General features: G+C 47.7%; 1 protein-coding gene across 1 annotated transcript in view; it reads left to right on the top strand.

Annotated features, from left to right (window-relative positions):
* Nucleotides 1-26,164, top strand: part of TCERG1L (transcription elongation regulator 1 like) — a 102,027-nt gene that overhangs the window by 61,143 nt on the left and 14,720 nt on the right. Inside the window, 5 exon segments of the mRNA XM_072871334.1 lie at nucleotides 1,451-1,576; nucleotides 11,267-11,361; nucleotides 13,477-13,565; nucleotides 17,939-18,093; nucleotides 23,834-23,903. Coding sequence (XP_072727435.1) covers nucleotides 1,451-1,576; nucleotides 11,267-11,361; nucleotides 13,477-13,565; nucleotides 17,939-18,093; nucleotides 23,834-23,903 — 535 coding nt within the window.

The following is a 26,164-nucleotide window of genomic DNA, read 5'->3' as shown; positions in this document are numbered from 1 at the left end:
TTGCTTTCTAAACTCCTTCTCAGAGAGGAGTCTAGGTGCGGCTAGATCCAGTCCTAGTCCCAGACTTGGTCAACGGTTTATATCTAAAGGATTATATACGCGCAATCAATCCTTTATATCACTTAGCTAAGATTTCAAAGTTTAGCATGCTGTTAGCCACTTACCGAGGATCTGTTGCGGCAAGGAATCTCTCAGCCTCGAGGAGTAACCTTGAGAGGCGTCCCTGCTCAAGGGGAGATCCTGGCGTGCAGCCCGCTGCCGTGCAGGAGAGCTCAAAGGGCTCTTGGGCTGCTCACTATTTATGGGGATAAGATGATTGACCCATAGTCATATTTGCATGCCGACCACAGGTTTTAATTTCTTCGGTGGGCGCATTGCACAATAGCCCTAGGCTATTGTGTTGTTATCTGTCTCCTGAATTCACTTTGAGCTGATGCAGCCATCGTGACCAGATGCATCACCGCCGGTGGTTATCACCTAAGCAGGGTTACAGGAGATAAAGGTCGGGGGCAGGGGAAGCACACCGTCACACTGCGAAATGCAGAGAAGTTGGGATGAGGAGCGTTTGACAGTGCAAGAGTCGTTGGCGAAACGGAAGGGGGGTGAATGCTGCCGCTTGGCACGTGCCCGGGAAAGCAGGCGTTGTTCCCAGGCCTGCCTTGAGCCGGGGCCGCGTCCCCGCTGCCGGCTCGGCTGTGCCGGGGCTCGTGACCGGGCGGGGGAGACTGCTGATGGGGACCTGCATTTACCTCTGAAGTGAGGTGGTGCGGCAGGGCTCTTTCGGTTTCTGAAAAATGGCTTCGCGCACAGTTAATGGGAAACTAATGCTCAAGGTTTGACCTCAAATTCAGCAATAGCCACGGGTTCTCGAGGATTAAGTAGCCTGGGTTAATTAGCATAGTTTTACCGGCAGATCTGGATTACTTATTTATCATGACTAACATATATGAGCAATTTAGTGATTTTCCGTCTTGTGAATTGTCTGAGCAGACCGGGATTCCCTTGGATAAACCTGCTGTTTTAAATTACCAGCAAAATAATTTCCCATCGATGGAGCGGGACACAAAGAATTTGTGATGAGTAACAGTAGAAACTGGAGGTGTGTTATTTAGTCTTAAATAAGAAAACTGATCTTGCTGTAATCTCTTCTGAAAGCATTAATATAGCCTTGTGAATTCTTATTTTGAGGGCCACATCTTATATTAATTTAAAATTTCCACCGATGCTTGTTTGCTGAGAATCAACGGACGTCATGGCCAGACTAGACCAGTAATTCAACTCGACACAAAACCGAGTGTCTTAACCATGCAAACGGGTATAGAGAGAAATGTTCAGCAGGAGGTTAAAAGAGCATTCTGTGAAATAAGGCTGAAAAAAGGTGAGTTTTTTAAAGGCATTTTTGTTTACTGGGAAAAAAAAAAAAAAAGGTTTCCTTATGGTTTGAATGCAGGTTCTGCCTCCAGATTGGACGCTCATGTGGGTCCTTTGATGCCGACGCAAGTCACCCGGGTAACTGCTGTGTCTGCACCGGCGGTGACGATCATGGCAACCAATTTGGTGGATCAGGCATTAACAGGTCTGTTTATGTTCTATATACTGACTGTATTACTGAAGCATATGTTGTGTATTTATTTGCGTACTTCCAACCAAGCCATGCTTTCCATACTGCATAGAAATGGGGGACCCTTAAAAAATCGGCTCAAATTTTATGACATTTGCTTTAGCTAATTACGAGCGTATTCAGAGTGTTTCAAACCCTGTTTACGCGGTCTGGCAATTGGCAGTAGCTTTGCATTTGATGATACAAAAGGCAGGTTTCTGAAACGTCCTTGGGCTTTTCATTTCCCATGCCAGTGGTATTCACAGGCATTACAGTGATAATGTGGTTATCTTTTGGATAGTTGCTCCATGAAGCCTCGTTGGCTGAAGCCTCCGAGGATGCTTTATGCTGTACTGTGTGATAAAACTGGTTTATTCACTGTCATGTAAATGTCTGTGTGTTGTCGTGAGAGGAGGGGCAATGCTGTTCCCAAAGGCTGGAGGAAGTCTCGTGGCTTTATTTAGATTCACATATAAGCGTCGCAAATCACGACCAAAAAGCGACCAGATTTCGATAGGACTTGTGGACCTCTTTCCTAATGACGTGAAATTCCTTGTGCAGTCCTGTCGTTGTGAAGTCAGGAGCTCTGTTAATGGAGGTGAGATGCTGCGGTGGGGCTGGACGGGTCGTTCCTCTGCCTGACCGGGGTGCACACTGCCATGGGGAGGGGGTGCCAGCCAGCCCTCACTGGCCGCGCCGCACCACGGGGTCCTGAACGCACCTTCCCAGCCGCGTTCCGTGGAAAAAAATGCCATTTGTCAGGAATTACTAGGTATCGGTTCAGGCGTGATTCTCTGATCCTTCCCACCTAGGGACTGGTACGGTTGTGGAGGTGTTGAAGGGGTGCGTACTAGGAATGAAGGTACTTGCGCTGTGTTTGCTCATGTCCACGTTGTTGCTACAGAAATTCTCACTTGCCCAGCTAAGCCATTTCCTTCGTGAGTACCTCAGGCTCACCGGCTCTACCCACAGCTAAGATAAAAGTTTCATAAAATACTTTGTGGTCAGCTACGCTAGGCAAATCTGTAAGTGGAGCTGGAGGCTCCCTTTGAAGCAGGTCTGCCTGCTGCTCTGCCTGGCCTGGATAACATCCTCTGATTGAATTTCTGTGGCTGAGTATTCCAGCTCTGTCTGGAAATTGCTGAAAATTTTATGACACAGACACCTTAAAACTGAAGGGAAGTTCGTACACGTCTCTTCGGACATGCTTCAATTTTCAAACCAGACAAGTTTCTTGTCTGGTTTGCTTTTGGTAAACACCTACTTCTTTTATCATCTATACAGTTATTGTGCTTGAAGACCTGGATACTCCTCCTTAAAGTCACCGAGAATTGTATTGACTTGCTTTCTTGTCAGAAGCGAGCGAGACGGAGGAAATACTAAAACGACTGTTCAAAGAATGCAGGGACAGAAAGATGAAGATTCGTGCAAGGGTCATGCTGATCTGCAGCTTGGTGCTTGTTGAAAACCCAAGTCGTGGTTTCTAATATATTTCATATCAAATATATTTCATGATCTTCTTATTGGCAGACCTGAAGACACAAACACTCCTGGTTTTATCCATCATGCTGAATGAGGATTTAACTGTATAAAGCCTTTTGATGACTAGGGGACTTCTGATGGCGAGGCCAGCGTGACATTTGGTCGATAGGTTGCCTAAATCAAGTGGCTATACTGTTGGGAGGCCATCACTTTGGAAGAGTAATCATGACATTTTTATACACATACAAGTATTGTAAACAAGTTGAACATTATATTTTTGTTTCCAGCTTTCTCTTGAAAATACAAAACACCTTCATCTTCCTCTGTTTGTCATCTTTGATTTGCTGCCAACTACATTTAAGAGAAAAAGGGTAATTTCACTCAAGTATAGTATGGATTTTTCTTCAATGTTTTTGAGGAGATCATACTTTTCTCTATAGGTTGCTGCAAACTGCCGTTATCTCCAGTGGAAAAACAATCAAAGTAGGAATCAGAATTAAGAGAAAATGACAGTAATAAAGGTGTTTTCACACATCGGCCTCAAAGTGCTACGGAAAAGCAAGCGTGCACTTTAGGAAGCTGTTAGGAGACGCTGGGAAGCTGACCAAGTCCCGTGGGTGACCAGGCCCCGGCGCTGAGCTGCCTCCTGGCCGCTGCAGAGCAGGACCTGGTGCTGGCACCTTCTCGTGCCTGGGTGGCAAGCTGAGGCACGCCAGCCTGCTTGGGGTCACCAGCGTTGGCCAGGTGGACAGTTAGGGTGGAGACATGTTGTAAGAAGATACCGTCCTCCAAGTTTGGTTTTGGTTTTTGTTTTTTTTTGTTTTAATTTAAAAGCTCTGGACCTTGAAAAATGTATTTGTTGAGTGTCTCCAGCCCGGGAGCACTGAAACACAGGGGCAGTTGTTTCTAAGAGAGGACTAGGACAGGTGACTGGAATACCAGCACCTTAAGCCATGAGTCTTATGTCTAGTATGTAGAGTGCTTTAACGTACGCACAGAGGTCTGTTCCACCTTGTTTTGCTGCCAGTATTGTGGCAGTGTTAAGCCAACATGCAGACTTTATATGGCATTACAGGCATGCTTTCGTTTTGCAGTACAGATAAGCCTGCCTTTGACTTTGTTTCCAAAGAGAAAATGGGGTGTTCAGCGAGGCTTGGCACAGTTGGATTTTGCTCGTGACAACACAAAACCTGTCTTTCTCTGAAGACAAAATTAATAACATTTTCTGTATTTCTGGAGCAGGAGGAGTAAATTTTGCAATGGTCCTGGCTTCTAGTAAGTATTTATTTTTGTATTGGAAGCTGGAAAAGTCCAGTCTCAACTACAAATGGACTTTTTGCGTTACAGTAGGTACCAGAGAGGTGGAGCTGTAACCGCCACCCTCACAGAGCTCTGCATCACTTCATAGACACACAGAGCTCAGACCATTAAGTGCCTTGAAGATCAGGGCCGAGATCTTGGACTTGATAGTTAAAAAGAATCACATGTAAAGAGCAGAGGAGGGAAAGTCGGCAAGAATCAGCAAAGGTCTTTGACTCAGAGCCCGGCTTAGGCTGGGCCAGCTTGCAGAGGTGCAGAACCAGCTGGAGAGAGAGACTGAGAAACGTACAGAGGCTGAAACAAGGGGGAAAGGCAGAACCAGCTGGGAATACCCTGCCGATGAGCGTGCGGCAGCTGCCCGGTGCTCGGGCAGGGAGGAGGTGAACGAACGGGGACCCGTGCTGTGCCTGCTGTTGTGGGAGCTGATGCTGCTCTGTGGGCAGCAATGGTGGTAGGGATGCCGGTAGGGATGCCGGTAGGGATGCTGATAGGGTTGCCAGTAGCAATGCTGGTAGGGTTGCCAGTAGCAATGCTGGTAGGGATGCCGGTAGGGATATGCCGGTAGGGATGCTGGTAGGGATGCCAGTAGCAATGCTGGCAGGGATGCTGGTAGGGATATGCTGGTAGGGATATGCTGGTAGGGACATGCTGGTAGGGATATGCCGGTAGGGATGCCGGTAGGGATATGCTGGTAGGGACATGCCGGTAGGGATATGCTGGTAGGGACATGCCGGTAGGGATATGCTGGTAGGGATATGCTGGTAGGGACATGCTGGTAGGGACATGCTGGTAGGGATATGCCGGTAGGGATATGCCGGTAGGGATGCCGGTAGGGATATGCTGGTAGGGACATGCCGGTAGGGACATGCCGGTAGGGATATGCTGGTAGGGATATGCTGGTAGGGACATGCTGGTAGGGATATGCCGGTAGGGATGCCGGTAGGGATGCCAGTAGGGATGCCGGTAGGGATGCTGATAGGGTTGCCAGTAGCAATGCTGGTAGGGATGCCAGTAGCAATGCCGGCAGGGATGCCGGTAGGGATATGCCGGTAGGGATGCCAGTAGGGATATGCCAGTAGGGATGCCGGTAGCGATTCCGGTAGCGCTGCTGATAGGGATGCTGGTAAAGATGCTGGTAGGGATGCTGGTAGGGATGCTCCTGCCTGTGCAGCTGTATGGAAATGAATGCAGGGAGCCAGGCTGGGAGGTGGGGATGGTACGCTGCCCACCCTGCACCGCATCTGAGGGAATATGCCAGTAGGGGTTTTTCACCTTTTCCTTCTTTAACAAAGAAACTATTTTCAGGGCAGTGGCAGACAGCATCTATTGGGCAGTGTTGGCTGTGTGCCTGAAAAGTCCAACAATGAAACGAGTTTGTCCTTGAACCCTGCACCAGGCATATAGCCCACGGTATGGTACACTAGACAGAGAATTTGTCCTTGTTATTCTACTGTTTCTATTACAAATCTCCAGAAAAATAAAGGGGTGAGTGGGGAGAGATTGCCAGAAGAAAAAAAGCACTGCTCAAGGAGACTTGTTCTAAGAGGGGAGACAGAGCGTTTGGCAGGGCACAGAGAAACTGGTCAAAGCAGAAAATAGACACGAATTAAAGGCAGAAATACAGCGTGCAGGCAGGAGCAGGAGCAGGATCTGTCTCCTGGACAGATCTGTCTTCAGGTGGGATCTGAAGGTGGGATCCCCACCTGCGGGAGCGGGGCATGGACCCAGCACTGAAATCTCACACTTGGCTCGAGCCAGGAGCACCAGAGGAGGAATTGTGAGTCAGTCAGATACGGTTTTTAGGCTAATCTCAAAAAACAAAAGCAATAAGGTTGTGAGGAGAGACAGAACTGATCTACAGAGATAGTGGTGGGCTAATAAAAGCTGAGTGTTTAGATGGGTGCACTTGAAGTAAATCCAGTTCTCTGAAACCTTTACAATCAAAATTTTAAACTTCTTTTGGGATTAATGGAGGTTTGGCCTCTAAATACCTTTGCAAAACAATTTTTTTTAATCTCTTCTCCATAGCTGCTTCTGGAGTGAATCAATCTTTCCTCTTCCTCTCCCTCTCTAATTCTGCTTTTAATAAGATGTTTGTGATCATACACCTACATCCTCTGTGATATACCCAAGACAGGTTTGCTAGTTCACCTTTACTTTTCATACTGTGAATTATTCATGTCTCTCTACCTGCCGTGGAGCCTCGGAGAAGTCTCGTTAATCAGATATCTTTATCCTCCCGTCTCCAGCGCATCCTTCGGCAGTGTTAGAGCAAGTGCGGGAACACATCGTTGGTAATTACGCTGCTAAGTTTAGGGGCAAAAAAAGCTGCGTGATTATGTTGTAAATATGTCGTGGTGGCTTAATTGTCAGACTGCAGTTTATTTTACGCACTTAAGTTAAAGATGGGGGGGGGGGGGGGGGTGGAAGGTTGATTAATGAGAAAAGAGTAAACCTGAGCAAAGACGTGCACCAGCCGCCAGTAGAGGGTAAACGAGTCTGGCTGGCTGTCCTCTTCAGCCCGTGCAGAGGAGGAGAAATCTTTAGTGATCTGAGAAGTCCCAACAGTGGTCTGCTTGCTGTCCTCCGGGGAGAGCAGAGCGGGTCAGCGGCGCGGGCTCCCCGCAGCCCTCCCCTTGCAGCTCCGCTGCCTGGCGTTTCGGGAGCCGGGGTCCCCTGCGCCGGGGAGCGCTCCCTGCCCGCCCAGCCGGCCTCCCGAGCGCGGGCGGGAAACGCAAGCTTCGATTATTTTCTCTTGACATTGTACTTAGGGAAAACGGTCACAACGTTCAACTACAGGTAGAAAAATAAATGACTCCTGACGCGCACAGTGACGTTCAGGACTTCCTTCTGTTGTTTTATTTTAATTTTTTTATTTCCATCTTATTTTATATGCGCTGACTGTCCAAAGTTTTGTGGAAGTATGTTTCACGTGTGAATGCCTAATGAGCTGCGTGCTGCAGAAGTTCACCTACGTGTGCTGCGCCGGTGATGCTGTATTGCGAGCAAAAGCTAGAGCACCCACGTCCCTCCCTGGGGCTTCAGCTTTCCTGGGCGGATGCTGTGAGGGAGCTCGTCAAAGGAGGAAAAAAAGAGAGGTTGCCTCGGGCGTTGGCAGCGCAGTGTCCCCGCACCGAAGACGTGCAAGGTTCAAACAGGAGTGAGAATGGCTGCCCGTGCACGAGAGCCTCCCGGCTCGGTCTGCACCGCTGCGCCCGTGCCCCATACTTCAAGCCAATCTCCAGTCGTTAAAGAGCAGGGTAAGAGCAGCCGTGACAAAAGCCATTACGCCGTATGTCGTACCCTCCTTCGCATCCAGCCGGAGCTCCCGGAGCTGTGCGAGTGTGGTTTAGGCTCGCTCTCCTATTCCATTTCTTCAGCATCAGCTGTGGGAAACTCCTCTGCCAAATTTTACTTGTGCAACAGCTTGTTTAAGTCTGCCAGTTGACATTTATGTATTTGTATTAATGCTTGTAATGATTAATTAAAAGTTGACATCAGCTAGGTAAATGTGCTTTCTTGTTCCTCATGCGTGTGTGCATACGAATGAAAGATCTCGGCTACTTCTTAAACCAACGTGATAATGAAGACTATAAAAGAATCAAAATTCTAATAATAACAAAAAGCTTTTTTTCTGGGATTAGAGAGAGAGTTAGAAAGAGGAAGAAGCAGAGCTGGAAGAGGGGTTGATGGGATTTCCCTATTAAAAGGAAAAATAAATCCCAGGTCTGTTAAGCATCGTTTCCCAAGCATGTTGCTCCATGTCCAGCTGCTCCGTGTTCGAGTGACAGAATCCGAACAGCAATTTGTTTGTGGCTGTTTCACCAGCAGCTAATTGGCCTTCCAGAGCCGTTGCTTCAGGGACTATTTCATGGCAAGAGCAGAAGAGTCGAGAGCTGGAAATGCCGAGACGTACGGCATACCGCGCCGCTCGGCAGCGTTGCCCTCAAAGGCTCCCAGCACGTGGTCGGACGTGGTGCCCCGAGCCCAGCGCCAGCTGTGCACCTGCAGAACGCGGCCAGCGCCAGATGTGTGTTTGTGCAGAATGTGGCCAGAGCCAGCTGTGCGCCTGCAGAACATGGCCAGCGCCAGCTGTGTGTTTCTGCAGAACGTGGCCAGAGCCAGTTTTGTGCCTGCAGAACGTGGCCAGAGCCAGCCGCGCGCCTGCAAAAGCCGCCCCAAACCTGGGGTGTTCTGGCTGCCTTTAAATTGCTGCAAAATCAATGGCTTGCAAAGGAAAGTTTGCTGCAGAGGGGGATGTCTCAAGGTTCCATTCATCCTCTACAAACATATTTCCAGAAGGCACGCTAATGTTTTGGTCTAAAAACCTTGTCAGAAAGGAGGGAGGCTGTACAGGACACATTGCGCCTGCCGTGCCACGCAGGGCAGCGCCTGAGGGCTGGCTTGTGGCATGCCACGGGAGCGGGGAACAAGCCACCAAGGATATCCCAGGGGGAAAGCAGTGGGAGAGTTGGAGCGATGGGAGAACGCAGAGCAAGCTAATGAAATAACTCTGTGAAACAGTTAAGAAACTGCACGTTGTCTTTCTTCTGACATGTTTTAGAGACGGAGAATATATTAGCAGAGTTAAATTTAAGCGAGGTGCTCTAATTGTGCCTCCGGATCTCAGAGAGCGGTGACTGCGGGAAGCATCCCCGGTGCTCGGGTGGGCCTTCGCTGTGTTTGCTTTCCTCACGCAGGGATGATCGCGGCTGCTGCCACCGTTTGCCGGCACCGGCAGCCGCCTCCTGCCCCTCCAGGCGCTCGCGTGGGGCACTGCTGCTCGCGGGGCTGGTCCCAGCAGCGTCCCCGCGTTGTCCCTCCGACGTCCCTGGCCTTCCTGAGCACTCTGCCGGCATTTCCTTCACCCTCCCAGAAGCCCAGCAGGAGGAGGCAGAGGCGGGCGCTCGCAGGCAGGCTGAAGCCGGGTGTGACTTTATTGCATTCGAAGACGAACGTGCCCGCTGATGCTGTCATTCCCTGTTAACGTGGCTTGTGGAGAAAGATAAATTTAGAGACCCTTTTGATATGTATTAGCTGTTCCCTACTCCTAGCTCCTTTAATATGGAAATTAATTGATATGGTTTGTAAATCTTCTTTTTCACTACCCATAAAGATTGAATAAGTCATCTTCTGAGAAAAATGACATATATTTAAAATTTTATTATTGTGATATATTCCACGGTGAAGCAGAGTCAAATGGCTGAGACTCCAGCCTTTTCCTCAGTGTAGTTCCTGTTACATGTATGCCTATTCTGTAGCCTGAGTAATTTTAAAATTAATTGAATGCTATTTTGACACGTGAATCTGCCATAGAAAAGCAGTGCTTGCAAATAGTTTCTTGAAGCTACTATGCCACAGTTTTAGTCTGTTCAGCAGACAGAAGGTGCTTCGTAACTCTTGAGGTGGATAAGGGGTGAGGTACGTCGTGGCTTGTCCTCGTTAGAGCGCTCTTAGTACCGGTAATGTTACCCTCTGTTTGCCGTCGTGTGTCCTTGCGCTGGAGCTCTCCGAGGAGCCCGCGACGGCCATGCGCGGTGGCTGGTGCAGGGTGGGTGTCTCCGGCAAAGCCGGGGCAGGGGGCTGTGGGCGCGGAGCCGTGCACACGGGCGCGCTGGCAGGGGGGGATCGTTGCGGTCCCCATTCCCGAGCGGTTTGAGCCTTCCTTGGCAACGCGGCCGCTGCGCTGGAGCTCCTCAGGCACGCATGCACGGGAATGCTTGATTGCGGTTATATGTTGCTCATGGAGTTTTTACCGTGAATGAGTTGAAACATCATCATTTTTTGTTGTTTAACTCTGCCTTAAATTTTGCAGGCTTTAAGGTAGAAATCCAAGTGCCGTGGCGCGGGGCCGTGATCAGGGTTTGTAGACGTTCATTCTAGGAGGAGCACAGCAGGTCACGTCGCCTGGGCGGCTGCGCGGCACCGGCCGTACACGCTCCCCGCCGAGCCATTGCTGGCGCTGCTCCGTTCGCCTGAGCAAAGGCGATGGCTGTGGCTGGGAAGAAGGAGTGGGAGGGGGCTGCGCACGCTTTCCCAGGGACTGCTTAACTTACAAAAGAGTAAGTTGTCATAATAATAATAATATGTTAACATACCTTGTCGTCCCTGCTGCAGGCGGGGTGGGCCAGGTCACTAGACAATACCTTTGCTCAAACCCCCAAATAAGCGCTTTAAAAGCAGTGGAAGGGCAAGACAATGAAAAACATTCTAAATTTTTTTAAAAAGTCTTTCTTAATATTTCTTACTGTGAAAACTACTTTTTACTCATTCTTAGGCCTGTGTCTCGTACTTGCTGCCATTTTTGCCTGTCCTTACTGTCCCTTATGGCCTCTCTGTTACCGAGACGTACGCGTTTTGTAGCCAGTAGAAACACTTCCTAGCGTTCAGCATTTCAGGATGGAGACAGCTGTTTGGAGAGGAGAGGAACGTGTTCTTACAGCTGCTTCCAGTGGAAATGCAATTAAACACTCCTCGGCGGTTCCCGCAGAGTTCACCCCCAGCCCACCGGTATTCCTGGCTGGGAGGAGAGGGGCTGGCCGGCCCCGAGCCCCGTGGGGCCGGGGGCTCGTGTCCCACGGACACAAGCTGTGGGTTCAGGGAAAGCAGGACACAAAGCTCAGTGCCATAAAAGCCTCACTCTAAAGTATATGAGTGTGTCCCACTACAACACAGCATGGTATTTAGAAAGGCGATGTGGTCCTCGGCGCACACATGTGCGTTTACATAAAGGACTGAGCGAGGAGGAGGAGGTGAGGAGAGGAGACTCGGGGCCATGGGGAGCGGTTTGGTTTTTCTTCGCCAGTTTTGGCTTGTTGGGAATGTATTTATTGCACATTAAAAAGAAATCCTTTCCCCTCACAGATAATGGCAAAGAATCGAGTAGATCCTCCTGCCCACCGACCTTGATTTTACATACGGAGAGGAAGAGTACCCCTGTGGAGAGCGATGGTGATAAGGTCTGCGATGGCGTTTCTTCTTTTAAAGACCTCTTTAAACTGTGGAACTGCACGAATCAGAGTTGGTATAACGGGCTGTCCTGTGACTGGAGCTGTGCTGGTGATACGGGATTGTTTCCTGCAGTTGATTTTACAGAGCTGTCTTTAATTAATCTCGGTGCTTTACAGGGCTCTGCCACCCTAGTGTCAGGGTGTCAGAGGAGGGATGCTCGCGGCTGGTTTTCTCCCCGTGCTGGAGGAGAAGCGAGTCGATGGCGGGGGGGCAGAGGGGGGTGTGTGGGTGCAAACGTGGAGGTGTGACACAGCCCGGGACCAAATTCGTGTTCTGAGAAGCTGAAGTGCAGCAGCAGAGTGTCTGTGACTTTCCCCGGCTCACTGCGCTGGCAGGGGAGCTGGGGCAGCCCCTGCTCGGAGCAGGACCCCCTCGCTGCATGCCGTGCTGCTTATCGCAACGTCGAGCCCGGGTGCGAGGAAGAATTTTTTCATGGCCTCCACCTTTTTGGTGTTACTCACTTAACCGTGCCGAGCACTTCTGTAGCCTTCCTTTAGAGATAATTGCAAGGTCCTTAAATAAAACGGACAGGTGAATGTAAAGGGATAGCAAATATCATGTGCAACTTAGAGACAGGTAATACTATACATGTGTAACTTCATTAGCTTTTTATAAAAAAGCCTAGATTATTATATAAAGGAAAAGAACCTAAATCATACTCCCTGCTTCTATGAAATAAATGGAAATATTTGCTTTCTGCACAGCTCATGCAGACTTCATGCAAATGGCTAAAGCTAAAAGAGGGAAACCTTTACCCGAGTATGGGGGTGTGGAAGAGCATCTCAGGCTCAGGAAGCAGCAGTGCGGAAGATGCTTGAAGCCGCCTTGGAGCAGGCGTGGGCTGTTCCCCCGCACTTCTGCTCCATGCACGCGTGCTTTTTGCAGCAGGAGCTCTGTCCTGCCGGAGGAGGACCCGTGGCCTGAGCTGCTGTTCGCTTTATTTTCATTTGGCACATTCCTGTCACGCTGCCGTCTCTGGGCTCTGTGCAAGCAAACCTTACCTGCCTACCAGGTGCTGCAGGGGCTCCCCACACTTCCAGCTGCGCTGGTACTCGGGCACACTCCTTAGTGCTTTAAGTTGTAAAATACTTTCAAGGTGAAGACCTCTGGACGTATGCTTTATTATTTTTTAATTAAGTGCTTCTTGTGTTTTGATACTGCACTGAGCTAGATCACTGCCTCCCTCCCACACCTCCCCCTCGCAGCTCATTTCCGTAAGCCACTACAATAAATAGCTGTTCGTCAGCCGGTAAAACGCTGCCCGTACTTGTCAGCTGTACCGTACAGCCCTGCCGCACTGTCTGTTGCTCCGTCCGTACGGCCAGCCTTACGCTTCCATGGGGACGGGAGTGCTGGGTCCCCTCCATCTCGGGGGGCTGCTGCAGGCTGACGCCAGGGAGAGTCGCTTTTGCCAGCGTTGTTATGTCTCTGGGAAGTCCCAGAAAAACTGCTCAGAGGCGAGCAGCCAGCGATGGCAGCGAGGGTGCCGAGCTCCGCAGAGCAGCGTGCGCTGCCCGGGCTGGCGCAGCTGCTCCCGCTGCACCCACGCGAGTGGTTCCCTGCGGCCGCGCGCCGGAGCTGGTACCGGTGCCTTCTTGCCACGTGTGCCACCTGCAGCCCTTCCCCAGCCGCCTCCCCACCCTTGCCCTGCCTGCGGTGCTGCCCGGTGCGCAGAGCCGGGGCCACGCCGCGGTGGGAGCATCCTCCCGCCTGCCCCTGCCCCTCCTCAGGACGGGCGTCGCTCCCCGCGCTTCGTTTCTGACGAGGCGGCTCTCCTCGTTATTGCAGCACACAGAGCTATACCTGCTGTCCCAAGTGAGCTATTGGCCCGGACAAAAGCATATCTGCTGGTTTTTCGTTTGTATTGCTGTAAGCGGGGGCGACGTTTTTATTATTTCCCGTTTATCTGGGCTATTCTCAAGGTAGCTGGTTGTTCATAAAGCTGCTCGTGGAATAATGGCAATAAGGGTGATCCACTTCAAGTTAAAGGAGGTGATTTGTGTAACAATAACAGTCTTCTGCATCGGCTTTATTTGTTGACTAATCTCTATCTGTCTTTCAAGGATCATTCTTTTAAACTAGTAAATGAGGATGACAGCACATCAAACGGCAACAAGCCCGTGGCATCCACTCCAGTGCCGGGATCACCATGGTAAGCAAATGCAATCAGACCTGCTAGAAGTCATTCATCAGTGCCGTTTCCCTTGCCAAACATGCATTAGCGGTCTGGTACGTGGGGAAAATACGCTACCCTGGGTGTTAAGTAGCGATACTGGGTTCCTGTTCCAGCTTCCGCGGGAGCTTTTCCCCATTAATCATGTACTTAAGGAAAACGCGGGAGGCAGCCACAAACCCGGTGTGAGCCAGCTGCCTGGGATGTGCGAGGGAAGGGCAGCGTGCTGCGGAGCTCCGGCTCAGCCGGGGCCAGGTCTGGCAGAAGGCAGGCGATGGTTTCTCTGGGTGGTTTTGTGGGCGCGTGTGGTTTTGCGTTGCCTGCTGTGAGCAGGGCTGTGTTCGGCCGTGCTCCTTGGGCTCTGCCGCACCGCTTCTCACACGTGTCGCGGATCCAGCTGGGATGGTGCTTGGGTGGATCAAAGGGGAAACAGAAGATCCGTGAGAAACGTTCTTGTGTTTTAGGGCCAGATCCTCTTTCTCTCCCAGTAATATCATTGGCAGTGGATGACTCTTACTGTCTTGCAAGATTAGTGTTGATTTCAGGTTGTATCAGTGAAAACAGGTTGTGTCTCCTGACCCAGGTTTCCTGACCCTGTTCCCATTCAGGTAACTACATGTTGGGTAACGAAAGCTCATGTGTCATTTTGAAATAGATAAAAACTGTCTTCACTTTCTGCCCTGAATGGTTGACTAGAAGGGTTTTTTACCTCCTTTACCCATATGCGTTCTTATGCTGGATGAAATAATCAGGTTATACTCAGTGGCTGACATCTGTGGCATCTTTGGCTAAGGCACTCACGTAGCTATCAGCCATTATTTGTTACTATTATATTGTGCCATTTTGCAAACCGGTAAGCACAGTCCAATGTCCCACTTAATCTTAACGTCCTAAATATGTGATTTACATCAGTCATTTCTCTTCTTGACAATTGCTACTTCATGGTGTAGTGCAGAGGAACCGTTTGAGGCCAGCAGTGTCATAGGCAGGCTATGGGTTCATCCGTTCCTACAGAACGGAGCCGTGGCCAGTGGTACCCGCAGAGGGACCTCGCAGCATCCCCTCTTCTCCAGCAGCGTCTGCTGAGCGGTGGATGGGCAGCCGGCACCTCCACTGAAGTGCCCCGCTCTCAGATCCAGACTCGTGATATTTTAATCTCTAAGGAGAAACCTTACATTTCTGGCTTTCCAGAGGACTGTTTAGTGACCCAGTGGGTTCTCCGAGCGCGAGAAAAGGCATCCAGATCGGGTCCTTTGGACCAGAGGGATGGGGCGTAGTCCTCGTGCTGGCAGTTGTCCCATGTTCTGAGGTCTGAAGGTCTCGTCTGCCTCATGGCTCATGATGGAACAAGGAGCATGCCCGTAGGGTGCTTCAACCACAACTTACAAATGTTTCTGATAGGTTGAAACTAGATATGCAGCACAAATTCAACAAATCCTGAATTTATGTCAAGTGCTGCCCACCTGCAGGTTGGCTCCCTGCTTCTGCAGGACCCATGGTTGATGTGACATCGCCAAGCACCAGTTAGAAGTAGCTAGACCATTATTTTTAATGGCAGAAAAATTTTCAGGAATGTTACCAAAGCTTACCTACCTTATGAAATAAAATAAAATACTAATATCGTCATCTTGTGCCCTTACTCATACTTAAATTACAATTTTCTGAAGGGAAACATGAACGTAACAATATCTGCGTTTCCAGTTTATCCTCTGTGAGTGAAACAAAATACCATGCGTCCCCTGTGGATAATTGAAACCGTTACTATACCAAAGAGGAACAGGTGACATGTTACAAGGGGAAAGGGACATTAATTTTAAATTAAATGTCAAATTATATTAGTCATGGAAAGGTGAAGAGGTGTCACGAGGGACCCCGGAGTCTCTAACATGGGGTGATGGCACGCGGGACCTGGCGGTGCTCGGAGATTAATGAGCACCATCGACACCTGTGTGCGTGGCCAGAGGAGCAGAGAGCACCGCAGCGTCCCAGCAGAGACGAACCCACGCTTCCGAACCCACTGGCTATAAACCCTGTCAAATAACGGCTTCGACAGTCCCCTGTGCATGTGGTAGCGTGGCAGATGCCAAACAAGATAGTGGTTTCACGTTTACCATCGTTTGCAGCTAATTCCCCGAGCGGTTCAAATTATGCGGTGTGCTTACTTGCCAATGAAGGAAATGCCAGCAAGGGGCATTTCAAAGCAGGCGTTTACTCCTGCGCAGGATTGGGCCTGTGTCCTGACCGTAATTCGAATATTTAATGAACGGATAACAATAACCCGTTTGTATGAATCAGCTAAGTCTGTCCGCTTCACTTAAGTGCCAGGATTTTTTTCCCTTCTGGGATAACTGTGGTATTTATGGGAGTCTCGGTTTGGCAGCCTCCCTGTAGAAGTCCCTCTTGGTGTGTTCCGCAGAAGAGGCTGGGGCTGGCGGGTCAGTGTCTGGGAGAACGGAGGTTCCCGTAGCTCCAAGGTACAAAGTAAGAAGTCACAACTGTACCTGATCCTTGCCTAACAGAGGATTAGAGCATCTGTCTTGTGAGGCTGTTTTGTGATCCAAAACATTTGTGCAATAAACAGAAAATTATTAAAATATTTGTCATGTCCGTGCCACTGAATTCAGGCTGCCAAAACTTCCAGGGGTGTAAGCGTGACTGAGGTCAGCGGCTGGGTTGGTACAACCAATTTTGTGCTCCTGTTCGTCGGGAGAACATTTAACTCCGCCGAACATCATCACTGTGGTGTTCGGGCTCAGTAACACGCTTACACCGACCCGCTCCCAGCACCCTGCGCCCTGCCGCTCCCTCCACGGCTCCGTACAGAGGTTATGTATTTCTCATTACACCTTTGGGCAAGACCAGTGGTGATGTCTTCCCCGTGGTACACGTGCGGTGGATTGTCTTACTCCGTACTCTGCAGTGATGGAGCATTCTTCATATTTGCAGTCTTTTACCCAGACCAGACTTTTTTTTTTAAACCAGTTTTGTTCCCTGCTTTTAATAACAGTTAAGCAGCAGAGCTTCTAATGGTAAGAATTGTTCCTTCCAGGTATTTATGCTTCAGAGACCAACATTTTCCCATTATCAGTGTGTGAGGAAGTCAGAGGCTGTTCATGATGTTTGTTAGTTTTCATTATGATTCAGAAAGCGTGGGCTTGAGATTGATATTGTGTTTGTTTATTTACATATAGATTTAGGGAAGTACAACTTGAGGTTTTTGAATGTCTATGAAGGATGGTGCGATACCTATTTTCATATTATTTTAGCCGATTTAAAATGAATGTCAGGACAAAAAGTTGAACCGCTGTCATGCTTATTTTAACTGACCAAGCCAAGAAACTGTAGTTTGTACAGCAGCGACTTGGTCGCGTTTTTTAAATTTGATACAGAGCCCATCAAAATCAACCTGAACCTCTGTGGCAGGCTTCTGCAGTGGCTGGTGGTACCTGTGCAGCGCAGTAACGGGGGAGCCGGGGGATGCCGGGGGATCCCATGGGGATGCCCGGGGATGCCAAGGGGATGCCGGGGGATGCCGGGGGATGCCATGGGGATGCCATGGGGATGCTGGGGGAATGCCGGGGGCATGCCAAGGGGATGCCAGGGGGATCCCATGGGGATGCCCGGGGGATGCCAAGGGGATGCCGGGGATGCCATGGCGATGCCAGGGGGATGCCATGGGGATGCTGGGGGGATGTCATGGGGATGCCAGGGGGATGCTGGGGGATGCCCGGGAGATGCCAGGGGGATGCCATGGGGATGCCATGGGGATGCCAGGGGGATCCCATGGGGATGCCAGGGGGATGCCAGGGGATGCCGGGGGATGCCATGGCGATGCCAGGGGGATGCCAGGGGATGCCGGGGGGATGCCGGGGGATGCAGTGGTTACACCCCCTCCCACCAGTGCAGCCAGATAAGGCTCCTGCCTCCGCCTGCCAGCAGCAGGCACAGCCCCGGCCCGTGGGCATCGAGGCCATGGCCACCCAGCCCCGCTGCCAAGGCTTCTACTGCTGCCCGCCACGGCTTTAGAGCATGAAATGTATTTTCCTACGGCTTCTCTTGCTGTGAGCACCATGGCGTTCCTCCTCACCTGGTTCTTTTTCCCTCTGTGACGAAATATTTCACCTACTGCTTTTTTGGGGTGTTTAGACCATTTCTGTGACATTTGATTGATATGGAGAGAGTTTCTGTACCCGAGGCGACTGATGGGCTGGCAGGGCCAGGGGCAGGCTGTCAGTCGGAGAGGAGTCTCACCCAGGCACTGCAAACGGAGATGCAATGAGCCAGCTGCGGGTTAATTTCTTGTTTGTGGGTGTATTTGACATTATCTAAGCATAGTTTATCACTTGGAATAGGTGTGTAGTCTGGACTGGAGATGACCGGGTCTTCTTCTTCAACCCTACAATGCAGCTGTCGGTCTGGGAGAAGCCAGTGGACCTGAAGCACCGCGGCGACATAAACCGGATCATCGAGGATCCTCCTCACAAGCGCAAGCTGGAAGCTGCAGCAAGTAACTAAAGCCCTGTGATTATTTGCCTCTATTTAAACTCAAATGTTGAATGAAACTTGGTTGCTAAATATGTTCAGTGAAAGTTTGATAACCGTAATTAGAAGGGTTTTCCTTCTGAGATTTCGTATAAAGTATTGTGTTAAAATTGATGTTTATTGCAAAATCCTTATTTTCACTGAAATGCTGAACTGGGGGATAGAGCGTTCTTGTTATTGGCAATGAAGAAACAGGTGGCTTCTGACATTGGATGAATCTTTGATGTATAAAGTACATCTCGGAAGACGCTGTCTTTATGTTTTATTACACTTATTTCCAAGATGTACATTAGGAAGGCATTACCGATGCATTATTCAGCTGTTACGCAAAAGCAGACACTCCATAGGTAACGATTATCTGACCAAGCTGTAGAGGGGAGAAAAATTCCCAGTAGTAAATCTCTAATGAGCTCTAAAAGGTTTGGTGGAAACGTGGGTGCTTCCATCTAAACGTGGCTCTGCCAGTCACCTTCTAAACACCGTGGATTCCTGAAGGGGACGGTTGTGGCTAAAGAGTAACTGCTGATCTGCAGTAATACAAGCTCAGTGGTTCAAGATAGAGTTGAAAAGACACCCCTTGGCTTGTCAGTGATCCGAGGTGTTTGCAGTCTGGTCCTCCCCAGGACGGCCAGTTTGCGGAGGCAGTTTTCCCAGCCTGACTTTCCCATCCCATGCTCCTTGCCATGCCATCTTTTTGGTCTGCGCCCCGTACCTTAGTTGTTCGGTCCAGGTTCTGTCCGTGCTGGTGACCAGCCCAGGAGCAGCCCAGCGTGCCAGCCTGTGCCTGCCGGTGCAGTAGTGGCTCCGTGGTTTGTTCCGCCACATTTCCCTCCAAAGATTATGTTTCACCAGTTTTTGTGGACTCCCTGTTACCGTGCCGTGTCAGTGCTCCTTTTATTTCCTGATGCTTTACATTGGCTTTCACGTGGGAGCTGTGTCAGTACGACCTGCCATTACTGGGAGGACATCTCGGTGCACGGCAGTCGTTTGAAATGCTGCTTGCCTTCATTAGCTGCTTGTAATTCTTGAATATTCTGCTTTACATCAGTGTCACTGGAGAGGCTCCTTCAGCCGATGCCTGCTCTTTAGTGGTGAGGTCTAGAAAAAGGTGAGGGGGGGGGAAATGAGACTTTTGTCATCCTTTGAAAGTGTAGTCTTTTATAACTGAAAATAAGGTGGCACTGCCAGTCTCGGGGAGTGCCCTGCCTTTTGCGCTCAGGGGGCTGTAACCTACGCTTTGATCCGTGGGCAGAGCTCCCGATTCACCGCAAAACAGGGGCTGCGAGTGTGCATTCGTGGACTTGAAACACTGCCTGCAGGTAGATAAAAGTGAGCGATAATCAGGATTTGTGTTATCAGTATTAGCAGAAGGTTACTGAAGAAAAGCTACAGAGAGTGGTTTTCTATTAGTGTAGTCTTTATCAACATCTGTCATTACATTTTTCAATATAAATTTCAGTCATCAGATGCTTGTATATATATCATTTTTGTATATGGCTTGAGTAACTTTAGCTGTACATCTAATAATTCCAAAATGTATCTGCTGAAGTTCATTCTTCAGGAGAAAAATACAGCATACGTTTTTTATTGCAGGATATATTGAAAGATCAGTTAACTACTGACAAGGGGGAATGATGGCCAAAGACAAAACTGAGGGTCATTGTTCACGATCTATAATTAATTAATGAGAAGAGCCTAAAGTATTTGTTGATATGTGCCACTTCAAAAATCTGGTTTTTGCTCTGTGTTCCATCCTTTTTATTTATTATCTGTAAGTACCACCAAGATTTGATTCATGCACCAGTTTCTTTATGACCATGGTTTTCATTGTTGCTAATAGTCTTCATCTTCCTTGATATAATTGGGACTTGCGGTTGCTCAGTATTTGAGACAGTCAGGTTATAATTAGTATATATTAGCTGCTGAGGTAAAGGAATTATTTGTTACCATTTCTCTCAGCTTGTAATCTCGAGTAAATAAATAACACAAATGAGCTCCGTGTTTGCAACAATGGTTGCCAAATTTATTTAGCTTAGTTGCTGCTGCTGAGTTTTAATTAGAATTTTTAAATCAAAGGCACAAAAAAAGTTGGCAAGCATAGTTATTCATGGGGTGCTATAGGTTATCTGCGCATCGCTCCGCTGAAAGATCAAGTGCATTTATAACGTAGGCATAAATGAAAAATTACTCATTTATCAATTACTCCGCCCCCACGAAGTATTAGTTCTGAGGGAGATTTATGAAGGTGTCAGGGCTCTTTACTCATGGGTTCCCGCCAGGCCAGCCCGAGGAACCGGGCAGGAGGCGCAGCTCCTCCCGCACCTCCCGAGCCGCAGCACAGCAGCTCCGGCCAGCACCGGCCCAGCCCCTCCAACGGGGACGTCACCCGGGCGGAGGGACCCGCCGCCGACCGGACGCGGGGCCGGGCAGAGACGGCGTTTCCAGGACTTTCGTACCTTGATCTTCCACGTTCCCAAGCCAGAGCTGTCTGACAGCAGAGTGCAGCGCTTCTGGTGAGGGCTCTCTCCTCTTGTCCTTGACTGTCATTACTCCTCTGTCTCAAAACGGTCACAGACTGACCATAATATCCCTATTTTCCCTCAAAGATTCCTTAAAATGTTTCTGTCTTATTGCAGTGGAGAAGAACGTTTTTGTCTATTCCTGTTTTTATCTATTCCTGTTTTTATTTGATTCTGTTTTTATCTTCACCTGCTCAAATGGTTCATCTGAAAGTTTAGGCTGAGGACGTTATTTTTTCAGCTAATTAAAAGAAAATGACATTCTGACTACAGAAAATGGCATGTTGATTCATAGTTGTTATGATCCCTATTCAAAATCAGTTCTGATTTAGTTTCCTGTGTTCCCACAAATATTTTGGACCCTTCAGCATTCAGACAAAAACACGAAGCACGGTCCCTAGAAACGGCATAGGGACGCTCCCAGGCTTATGTGCAATACATGGGTGCCAGGTCTCTCTACAAAACTGCAAATCAGATTTGTGCGTGTGGCCAATGGATTGACAGCGCTTTATCTCACCTGGTAAATGCTGGCGTTTCCTCTTTGTTCTGGGAAATGGACCAGAATTCATGACATGGCTGGGATTAGCCGAACGATTTAATTAATCAGTACTAAGCTTGATAGACCATCGGACTGGGGCAGTGCTCCGCTTCATGATCTCATGGAAAGATTGCTGTCAAGGAATATTCTTCCTCAAAGCTTTAAATCAATTATTAGATTTTGTGCTCGGCTGCCTCTCTTCCCTTTCAAAGTCAGTTTATAATCTTACCAGAGGTCCAGCGGTGCGATGTGATTCCGTAGGTTCCTGAGTGAGAGTAGAGGTACCATTTGTTACGTTTCGCTGAGTTTTCCATTGCACTGAAGTTTTAAGCGTTGCTGCTGACTCTAATCTTGTCCCGTTTATCCAAGAGGGTGTACCCACAGCAGCCACTCGCGCAGGCACAGCAAGGATTCGGCGTCCCCCCTCGGGGAGGCTGCCGTCGCTCCCTGGGGGAGCCCGAGCTGCGTCAGGAGCCGGCGGATGGAAGTAGACGCTGGAATCAGGCTGTTCTGTATCACCTTTCTTTTATCTGAAAGCTGTACGGTAACGAAGATTCGGTTTTGTAAACGCCCACTTCACATATTCTTCACAGCAAAACTTAGAAATGATATATCCTTTTCCGCAATCTATGAAAGATCTTGTCGTGAGGTCACTTCAGGTGTGAGTTCAGCTTCAAGGAGCTGGAGAACTTCACGTAATCGTTGGTCATCACCAGCGAGTTTTCTCTTGTGCTGTGGAAATGTCGACCTGGAACGGCTCACAGCCTGGGCCGGACTGCTCACCGCTTGCTTGCTTTACTAAAAGCACGTCCCATCAGGGTTCGTCACGTCTGAGCGTACCACACCGTACGCCCTGCAGCCGGCGCTGGAGGGGCTGCCTGGGGCGTGTGAGGTGGCCCGCGGGCAGGGCTGGCGTTTTCTTTGCTTTAATGGTGGTGAAAGTTGGTAGGAACAGGACGGCGCTTGCCCGGTCGGCACTGAACCGAGGGGCATCTTCTTCATCTCTTCACCTGACAGCACCGTCAAGTCCTCTGTCGTTTCATATTATTACCTTCAGAATTCATTACAGTGAAGACCACCGCTGCCTCCACAGGTTGTTCGACTCCTTTTAATAGCTTTATAATATCTCTGTTGAATTACGTTCCACCTTCTGAGCTTACAGGTTGTTTTTCCTATTACTTTGTATTTTTGATTGAGTATCCCAAAGAAGAATTTAGCAAGAAGAGGTAATAGTTCCAGTGAATTTATGTATACGTAAAGCATTATTAAATTCATTTATGTAGTCATAATGCTTGTATATTGTCAGGAATGTTGAGATCAAACTCTCCTTATTTTGGAAAGCCGTTCATTTCTCCTTATTAGCGTTTTAAGTTGTAGTTAGTACAGCGTCCATTCGCACCTCCTGTGTGGTTCCTCCTCTTGTGGTCTCTGCTCCTGGTCTTCCCACACCGTCACGTTGCAGCTGCCATTTGTTTTTTATCGTTCCTTTTGCAGTGGTTTCGTGTATGCCATGTTCATGCACTTCAAATAAATAAAAGGTAACATTACTGAAAGCATACTAATAAACATGTAATTTCCCTAAAACAGGGAAACAAAATGAGCTAGAGAACAACATTCTTAAATTGAAACTTGAAATAAATGGCCAAATTTTTGTTGGCTTCAATGATATGAAGGTTGGACCTGGACAAGTAACAGGCACTTGAAATTAGTTTATAAATTTCAAAATACCCACTGCTCTCTATTTGTGTTCAGTCATTTTCTAGCAGATCTCCTGGAGTTTCATCTGATTTCAGTGACATCAGTCCTCACCATATCAAGTTACTCAAACCTTTTATCTCCATAACCTAAGTTCAATTTTATGTGTATTTTTAATTTATTTTTTCATCGTTTCCTGAATAGCAAGACGTCTTCATTACCAGTCTAATACACAAAAGGTGAGGTTTGGTGTGTCTGCTGTTCCCAAGCTGACCGCATACGGTTCGGTTTTTATATTTCTCAACTAATTCATGGTGAACTACTGAAGGGTCCCCGACACAAACCAAGCGCCGGATGGATGTGACTTCTGGGGGTCTGTCCATTGGACTGCTGATGAAAACTGCAGTTTGTGTACATAGAAAAAAAAAATTTAGATTCCAGAAGTAAAGACCTGTTCCCTATGCTTCATGTTTGCTATGACTGGCAATGCAACCACGGAGTCCTTCAAGGACGAGTGTCCAGGCCAAAGCAGGGGTGACGTTCTGGTGCGTGGTGACACTATTGAATCCTTCAGGCTGCCAGGACTGAAATAAATTTGCAGAAATGTCTTTGTAGTGGTATTTTTAAGGGAAGGGAGGAGGGAGTATCAGGTGAAACAATAACAAGATTTAAATAAAGTCGTGTCACAAATGAACAACGAACAATTCTGTTCAGAATGTGAACGATGAGCAGTTTTGCAGAATGACGGTGGTGGGGTTTATTGCTAACTCTTTCATTTGGATGAAGGTGTTTCTGAGGATCTGATGAAATATGTGTTATTTGTAAAAACTGTGGAGAGTGAAAAATAGTAAATACCTGAGCAGCGGGCAAAGACAAGAAATGAAGGGTTAATCTGAGGCATTTGTATTCCCATTTATCTAGTTCAAGTCTAATAACTATTTATTTCTTTTTAGCAGATAAATGTGTTAGTTCTTGTCCAGGGGATGAAAATGATGATCTTAGCATCAAAACTAAGAGAAATAAGTAAGTTCTAAAGTTTACTTACCTATATGTAATGTTGGGGAGCTAACGTCTGGTGCATATAAGTGCAAAGAGAAATGCAGTTATTTGCTTCTGTGTGGATAACTACACCAATAAATTATGAGAGTCATTCCTAAGGTATCCAGTCTTCATCAAACTCCATGATTCTCTAAAATACCTGTTTCCCATGAACAGCATCAATTTTTGTCTGAGTAACTCTTATGTACTTTGAAATGGTTAAAAGACGACTGTATGGATGAGTAGTTATGTCAAAGACATTGGATACAAGCTTTATCTTCATTGATGTGAAGCAGATTTTTTTTCACTGCTGTCAGGGTTTCCAGGCTACCGGCTCGGAAATAGCCAGAGGTATTGGTGTTATTGTGCTTTTATTTGGCCTTTATTACCATGTGTGTTTCAAATTCTCATGAAGTAACAGGCAAAAAAACCACGTGCCCAGTAAGCGACTCCCTCACCCTCTGCCGAAACAGCAAGGAAATGAAGTAAACGCTTCTGGTTTAAGAAGTACCTTAAAGACATTTTGTTCTATTTAACCTTTGGCCAGTAACTGCGTATAGCATTAGCTGTTCATGCGGGCTGGCTATGGTTAAGATACTGGTTCGGACCACTAAAAAAATAAATCTGTAAAATAAATCTGCATAGATAGCGTGTTATATTTTCGAGGGCATTGTGACGAGTAAGCACAACAAATTTCTGTGTTTTCCAAGTGAATATATTGAAGACAATTCTATTCTCTCTTATATTGCCATTCTTATCCTGCTACACGGGGTGGTTCTTTTGACCTTGTTAAGACTTTCTGTGGATTTGTATTATTATGAAGGAAGAATCAGATACTCCGAGTTCAATACTCGGACTATTTAAGCATTTAATGCTTGGTATAAAAGAGTATTTTTATACTTTATATATGCTAAATATGTACTTTTACTATTTACATAGTATTTAGTATTTATAAAAGTTTGTATTTACTATAAATATAAGCTTTTTCTTTATTTTATTTATTTAGTTATTATTATTCTATTTAAGAATACTTTTATTGATGTCAGTGGGTCTGACAGTAACGGGCCAGTGTTATGACCTGTGCTGTTAAGGTGATTCCTTTCAGCAGGTTGAGGTCGAGAAACGTGAAAACGTCTTACCGTTACTGTACCTAAACGGAATTCTAAAACTCCAGAAGCTTGTTCGTACAACTCCAGAAAAATGCACTTACTCAAAGATTACCGTATCAGAGTAGTCTTGGGCTTACCGTGCCGTGTGTCGGAAGGTCAGGCAGTGCCTCTTTCGCTGTCTGCTTGTGAATAAGGAATATCGTCTCATTTTCATTGGGTTTCCATGACTTACTCACTTGAAAGACTAACTTTGGGGTTTTTAGTCTCTTATTTTCTTTACGCTCAAAAGGACGTTGTCAAAATTATGAGACCCAAATATGGACCATCTTCTTATAAATTTGCAGAATTTGACTTTTATTGTTTTTATTTACTTGCAGAAATACATTTTCATATACATATTTTTTCCCCAAAGCAAATAGGTAAATACAGTTCAAGCTGGGCAATCTCAGCCCATCGCAGAGTTGCTGCATGACTCTCCTGCCTTAATGCCTTGTAGCGTCTTTCTTGTGGTATATATTTATAGCTACATAGGTACGTATATATACATACGTAAGCATTAATCATGCGCCCGTCTGGCTGAAAGTGCAGTCGTGTCAGAGATGCTGCAGCACGCTGGCAAGCACCTCCGACTGCCAGCGACGTCTGCTGCGGCGCGGGCAGCAAAGCAGCGCTGCCGTGCCCGCCGGCGCCGCAAAGGCATCTCGCACGGAGAAGAGCATTCGTGGGATGGGAAGGCATCTTCTGGGTCTTGAAAAGGCCGTTGGAGTCATAGGCAACGCAAAACTACTCTCAGCTGTGACTTTATGCCACAAAAGTTAGATGGCACGTGATAATGAGTGTCTATCACTGCTGTTTATGCCATCATTTGTCTTTGTGTTATGCTACAGTTATGTATGGTATAACAAATAACACAACTTCTGCCATACTTGAGATTTGTGGCAAGATACTAATTGAGAGGATATTTAAAGCTCTGAGAACCCTATCGTAAGTTCTATCTTTAAAAATAAATCTTTAGATTAGTAGGAGCCAATTCTTATTTGCTGTATTTGGGCAATTAGTCCTCTGAAAGTCAAGGGCAACATTCACATAATAAACAAGTAGGATTTGGCTTGACAGCATAGCATTTTCTCACACTTC

This window comes from Ciconia boyciana, chromosome 8 (assembly GCF_034638445.1).
Source record: "Ciconia boyciana chromosome 8, ASM3463844v1, whole genome shotgun sequence".
In the NCBI taxonomy this organism is placed as follows: Eukaryota; Metazoa; Chordata; class Aves; order Ciconiiformes; family Ciconiidae; genus Ciconia; species Ciconia boyciana.
This window is presented reverse-complemented; position numbering and strand designations above follow the sequence as displayed.